Here is a 6,368-nt window from a genome sequence, read left to right as displayed (position 1 = left end):
GGAACCACAACAGAAGGGACCAGGGCAAATCAAACTCTGCCAGCCAGGCCTGAGAAAAGATTGATGTATATATTTTTTTCCTTTTTGAATTTCAACCCCCAAAATATTCCAGCAAAAAGTGGGGGGAGCTTGGGCTGGGTCTCCTTCAATGGACATCTGCTGCCAAAGAGGACAGTGGACTTGCCCCACCCCCAGGCCACCCCCAGCCCAGGTCCCCCCTGCTCAGCCCAGGATGGGGAGAGACAGTAGAGGTGGCAGGAGAGCTGGGAGGAGGACCGGGCAAGCAGTGCTTTGGGGTAAGAAGTTGGGCTGAGGCTGAAGGGCGGGAGAGCTGCCCAAGTGCAGTCATCGTTGCTCAGTGCTGGAGCCTCGAAGCTTGGCCGGGGCTGAGGGAACTACACGGGTGCAGGTGAGGCAGGCTAGGCGGGATGGCTGCGGCCAATGAGCTGGGGAAGGGCGGGGCTGGGAGCTGGCCCTCCCCCTCTAACTGATGATCTGCCGAGGTCGTCCGTAGCCTGTCATGCCAGCCTGCGAGGCCCCTCTGTTGCTGCCCATCTGTAGGCCAATGACATGCTTTCCCTCCTGCAGTTGGCTCTCTGTGAATTCCCTCTTATGCTCCTGGGCTTTCCTAGAAGAGGAGGAACCAGGATAAAGTCTTGCCAGACTGCATGCTTTCCCCCTGTTGTCTGTTTCCTGTTCCTTCCTAGCCTGATGACATTCCCTCCCTGGTTCACTTCTCTTGTTCGTTAATCTAACATCCCACAGGTTAGGAAGACTTGTTGAGCACAGGAGGGTAGGAAGGGAGCAGTCAGGAAGTGTTAGAGACCCATTTTCCCCCCTCCTCGTCCTTCGCCTTGTACCTTCCCAGCTATCTGCTTCCCCAAATCCCTCGCACTAATGGGTTAGCCCAGGCCACCTCCCATTGCATGCAGAGAGCCAAGCTTAGAGTGCAGGGAGCCCTGGTGGCCACGTACTTCATAAACCAGTTGGGATCTCCACGGTAGTGCCCATCATTCTTGGTCACTGCCAAGCTGCCCAGAGCCATCAGGGTCCTCTGCACTGCAGCCAAGTCTTTGCCTGTGAGAAGAAAGAGGGGAGGGGGGCTGAATTTCAGGACTGTGTAAACAGGACTCCAAGGCAGCACCTGCCCCACTTCAGAAAAATGGCCAACCCAGGGGCAAAATCTGTCCCAGAATCAAAGGAGGCATCAGTAGACCCCATGGTATGCCCTTGTGAGTGTGGCATGGTATTCTCTTAGCATATCCCATTCCCGCTATGCAGACCCATCGTGGCACGCTTTGATCATTCCTTGTCCCTGCCTCAGTCTCCTGTCCTCCACCTGCCTCCTCTACCCCTTTTCTCTCTGTACCTTCAAAAAGGTCAACAGTCTGGAACATGTCAGTCTTGGTGACTCCATAGTCCTCAGCTGCCTTCAGGAACTGAGCCACCTGCTCCATCTGCTTGAAGACCATGGAGGGTGGGTTCTCAGGCACCTTCACTGGCTTGGAGCCATCGGGATACAGGCTGTTCACCAGCTTGCTCAGAATCTGCCAGGCATAGAACAAACGCAGCTCGGCACTCAGCTTGGGGTGCCTGCCCCCACAACTGGCAGGATGGCACAGCCCCGCTCCCTTCCCAGGGTGCCACTCACCACGCCGTTCTTCAGCCAGACCTGGAAGCCCAGGCGCCCACGGTCTGGACGACCCACATCAGGGCCACACTGCACTACGATCCATTCCACCAGCCGCTCCTCCAGCTCCTCATCGTACTTCTTCTCAATTTTGGATTGCACTTCGCGGCTCATGCCATAGGAAGGACCCTTGTTGGCCATGTTGGAGAAGAGCTAAGGCAGCACAGGCCAGAGGGAGAGGGCAGGGGATCAGAGACTGCTCTGCTTTCTCTTGTGCCAGGCAGGTCTCTGGCTCTAGGTCTAGGATGGGGGACTCCCAACCATCCTAACTGTCTACCTCCCTGCCCTTGCTTCCTGATTTTGCTTTCATGGCACTGCTCATCTGGGCCAGGCTCATTGCCTCGGTTCAGGGGGCTTCTCTGAACTTGGAGACCAAAGAAATGGGAGATCAGATCTTTGGCAGCTAGACCAGGGGTCAGTAAACTTTTTATAAATGACCAGACAGTATTTTAGGTTTTGCAGGCCATTTGGTCTCTGCCGTTGTGGCATGAAAGCAGCCATACAAGTCTTTGCCTGTGAGAAGAAAGAGGGGAGGGGGGCTGAATTTCAGGACTGTGTAAACAGGACTCCAAGGCAGCACCTGCCCCACTTCAGAAAAATGGCCAACCCAGGGGCAAAATCTGTCCCAGAATCAAAGGAAATAAGTAAATGTGTGTTTGTTCCAATAAAACTTTATTTACACAGATAGCATTTAGCCCATGGGACATCGTTTGACAACCCCCAGTCTAGAACATTTGTTCTTTGCCAAGATTGGCCACAGAGGCACTGGAGAGGGCTTCTGGAGGAGGCCACATTGCCCCACAAAATAAAGCCAGCAGGTGTCTGTCCAGCTTGGTGTGAGGTGGTTTACAGGCTCTGCCTCAAGTTACAGAGTTACCGCCAACTCTTACTTCTTGTCCACTTTATCCTCTAGCCCAGAAGCTGGAACTCCAAAACTCCAGCTCTCTGCCAGGTCAGCTCAGCCTCTGGCCTGCAGCTGGAGAGGCTGAAACCTACCCACCCCTGGCAAGGTCTAGGAAGCCACCACAGCACCAAAAGAGCTCTTGGTCAAGCAGCTGCCTTTCCTCAGGGGAGTCAGGTGAGAGAGAAAGAACTGGTATACCCACCGGCTTTCCCTCCTGCCCCAGACTCCTGCCACTGTAGGAGCTTAAGTAACCAAGAAGCCTAAGTCCTCCAGGGATATCTCAGGGCCAAGAATCTGCCAGCCAGAGCACGGGGAGGCCCTCCCTGTCCAGACCAGCAGCAGCTGCTGCCCTGAGCGCCTGGGGCTGGCAGTGCTCAGGAGAGCCCCACTAATGGAGCAAGGCTGCAGGGGCAGGGCCAGGCAGGTAGGCCACTGGGCAGACGTGAGTGTGTCTGGTCAAGAGGAAACAGACCTGGCCACAGGTATCGCCCTGGCGTAGTGTCCCTTCTGCCTTGAGGCTGTCTAAAGAGCCTTAGGAAAGCGGTACCAAATGACGCCAAACTCATCCCCTGGCCTCAGACAGGTCAGAGGCTGGGAGGGAGAGAACAGCCTGGGGATGGAGGCAGTCAGCAAATCCCCCCAACTCTGTGTCTTGTCAGAGCTGAGACCCTCTCCCCATGCAGCACCATGGGAAGCAGAGTGAACATCACTCCACATGGTCCCAGGTCAGCTGCCAAACCCTATCTGCCCCATCCTTGCCCACCCCACAGCTGACAACTTTCTGAGCTCCAGTTCCCCATCTGCAGTGAGGGCAATGTTATCTACCCCAGAGGGCTGAGAACGTTCAATGAGACAATGTCTGTGACTGCCTAACATACTGCCTGTCCCTCAGCAGAGCTCCTCAAAACGTCAGTCCCTGGCCCCCCAGAGCTGGTCTCCCGGTAGTAACCTGGGAGAGCCAGCCCCTGACCGAGGGGTAAAAACAGTAAGCGTCTTCCCACTCCAGCCTCCATCCCTTTTCAAAATCATTCACTGAGGGAGGGGATGACCAAGATTGAAAGAAAGAACACGTGATGGACTCATCTAAATACCAGCCACTGGGCAACTCACCCCTCTCTGCATCGGTTTCCTTATTTGTAAGTGAGGGCTAGGCCACCTCGGAGGACAGACGCGGTGCTCTCAGCACCCCCATCCTCTCCCAGTCAGTGATGCCATAGAACCCAAGGGCAGAGTGCTCAGCTCTGTTCGGCTACAAACAGCCAAGTGCCTCCCCTCTGCACCCCACTTGTGCCTCACCCCTGCTTCCCAACCGCCAAGGACTCGTGGGCAAAGAACTGTGGTCAAAACTCACAGGGCAGCTGGGACCAGATGACCTCAGCCAACCCTTCATCCTGGCCGCCCCGCCATCACAGGCAGGCGGCTGACATCCCTGTGGTCCAGGCACCCACCACCTCTATGCTCTGCCCTCCTTGTATTCGCCCAGCCCACCTGCTCTCCCAGACCGTGTGTGGGGCATGTGAGGACCGGGATGGGAGCAGAGTGTGTGTCTCCAAGAGCCCCACACCCCACTTTCAGTCTCAAGAGATTCAAAACAGACAGTCAAGATGTCAAGGCCCACGGTGACAAGTACTCAAAGTTGCAGCCCCTAGATCTAGAAACGACCCTTGGATTTTGGTCAGAACAAGGGAGGGGGATGAAATGCACCCCACCTCCACCCCCACCCTTCTCCTTTCTGGAGAAGAGTCTGAAAGTGGTGAGTTCCAAGAAATCCGTCAGTCCTCTGACTTCCGCAGTCCCAGCTGAGGAGAGAGAGAGGCCGCAGGGCAGCCCCCCGGGAACATTTCTAGACAAAGGCTTCTGGGCCAGGACGGACAGGACGGCTTTGGCCCTCCTGCCCTGTGGCTCCCGTCAGCCTCGTCTCCCAAAATTCCCTCCCCAGTGGCCCCGTGGGTGATGCTGAGCCCTGGAGAAAGACAAAGCGTATCTGCAAAGGGGCAGGGGCACCTCCCACAGCAGGAACCCAGAAACCCAGCAGAACCAACAGTCTCCCCCAGACTACTGTTTCACCTCCCCCCCCTCCCCTGAGCCCCACTCCCTTCCAAATAAAACACAGCTGACAGGAGCACCAAATAGGAGCAAGCACATGTGGATCTCGGAGCCGGCAGGAGGGATGGCTCATCTAAATTCTGGGTACGCAGAAGAGCAGCCCTACTCACTGCTGCCCTTCGAACAGCACCACTGAGGGGAACCAGCCAGACCCTTCCGGAGGGGCCCTGGGGCCCAGGCCTGCCCAGCCCCGTCTGAGCCACCCAGGCCATCACTCCAAAGCTCCTCCCTGGTAGTACCCACCCCCCTCCGCCTGTAGTGGGGGTGACCCCCTACTCTCAGAGCACGGAAGGAGCTGTGTACCCCGAAAAGCAGCTCTCCCACCTGTCCTTGCACCCTGCCACCCCAGCCTGGTCCAGATTACAGTTCTGTGGTCCTGCACATCCCCTCAGTGGCTACCCAGGGGCTCTCCTGTGCTGCTCAGGCCTTGGGCTCCCGCCAGTGGGACACTGCTCTCCAGCATTAATGTACCCACACACCTCCTCACCTCCTCAGACATCCTCCTAGATGGACAACAGACAACATAGACTTGGGTCTAACCTTAGGCACCTTGAACCTGACACACACCCAGTGACTGTGGCTGAAAATGGGGAGCTTCCTTCTCACCCCACTTCCCAAGTTTCCACTATCAACCCTCTGCACCGGCCAAGTCACCCTGGACATTTCAATGAGCCCAGGGCCACCCAGTCTCAGCCGTGCAGGGCTCTAGCAATACCATCCCACCCCTCAAGCTAGGATTCCCTCCCCATTTGGAGGCTAGGAATGAGAGGGTGGGCTTCCCCAGCTAGGGAGCTGGGGCCCAGGACTTCCCCAAAGCCCTGCCTACAAGACACCCACTGATACTGTCAAACCCCAGTGCAACTTCCCTCCACCCCTGGGACAAACGCACTTACAGGGGCTCCTCAGGGCTCGCGGGCAGGAGTGAGCGCTCTCTGTCTGGACTTGGACAGACAGGATGGGGCGCTGGCTGGGTGAGGGGTTTAAAGGGCTGCCGTAGTGGTGATGTCAGCCTCCCCCGCTGGCTCACCCCTCGGCCCCCTCCCGGCTGGAGGAAACCAGCTCCCGTTCCCCACCCCCAGCCCCCCCAGTGACTCCACACAGGCTCCATATTTGGGGAAAGACACCAAGTTGGAGAAGTCTGCCGGGGGCTGCCCGAGACATTCCCTGCGTGCTTTGGAGATGGAGCGGGCGGGGGCGGGGCTGCGCTGCCGGCGGGGACCCGGCGGGAAAAGCCTTTTATGGGCAGGACCATGAGGCTCTCCCTGCTGTCTGGACTTGGGGCTGCTCCTCCTTTACTGTTCCCTGCCCCCGAGTTTGAGGGGAGGGGGAATTCAAGAGGGTCTGGCCAGAGAGAGAGGAAAGGGACGAGGGGGACGTACCCCTGAGGTTTGTGGGGGACTAACCAGTCACCCTCTCCTCCAGCAGATTTAGCTCTAGTGGGAGATAGGAACTACCCTTTCCTGTGGACCAACTGCATGCCAGGCACTTTGCAAATGCCCTCATTTAATACTTGGCTACATCATAAGTGCGTACTTACTCTCCCCATTTTACAGATGAGGAAACTGAGGCTCAGAGTGCATCTAACCCAAGGCCACATGGTGGCTGTGAGTGGCAGAACCTGGGCCTCCCTGCCGACCCCCAGGTGAGAGCTGGAGAGGTGTCAGACCC

The 6,368-nt window shown here is 57.1% G+C and overlaps 1 protein-coding gene across 1 annotated transcript; it reads right to left on the bottom strand.

Annotated features, from left to right (window-relative positions):
• Positions 1-51: 51 nt before the first annotated feature.
• TAGLN (transgelin) lies at positions 52-5,657 on the bottom strand. The gene is made up of 5 exons (NM_001110134.1): positions 5,594-5,657; positions 1,652-1,843; positions 1,370-1,547; positions 975-1,077; positions 52-628 (listed from the first exon to the last, which is right to left on the bottom strand). The coding sequence occupies exons 2-5, from the start codon at positions 1,829-1,831 to the stop codon at positions 484-486; spliced, it is 606 nt and encodes a 201-aa protein (NP_001103604.1). The 5' UTR covers positions 1,832-1,843; positions 5,594-5,657; the 3' UTR covers positions 52-483.
• Positions 5,658-6,368: the final 711 nt, after the last annotated feature.

Source organism: Equus caballus, chromosome 7 (genome assembly GCF_041296265.1).
Source record: "Equus caballus isolate H_3958 breed thoroughbred chromosome 7, TB-T2T, whole genome shotgun sequence".
Lineage (NCBI taxonomy): Eukaryota > Metazoa > Chordata > Mammalia > Perissodactyla > Equidae > Equus > Equus caballus.
Note: the sequence above shows the minus strand (reverse complement) of the source record. Positions and strands in the feature narration are given on the sequence as shown.

Coding starts and splice junctions, on each gene's coding strand:
- TAGLN (NM_001110134.1), bottom strand. CDS start 1,831: ATGGCCAACAAGGGTCCTTCCTATGGCATGAGCCGCGAAGTGCAATCC. Junction 1,078..1,369: donor GACTGTTGACCTTTTTGAAG/GTACAGAGAGAA, acceptor TTCTTCTCACAG/GCAAAGACTTGGCTGCAGTG. Junction 629..974: donor GATCCCAACTGGTTTATGAA/GTACGTGGCCAC, acceptor CTCCTCTTCTAG/GAAAGCCCAGGAGCATAAGA.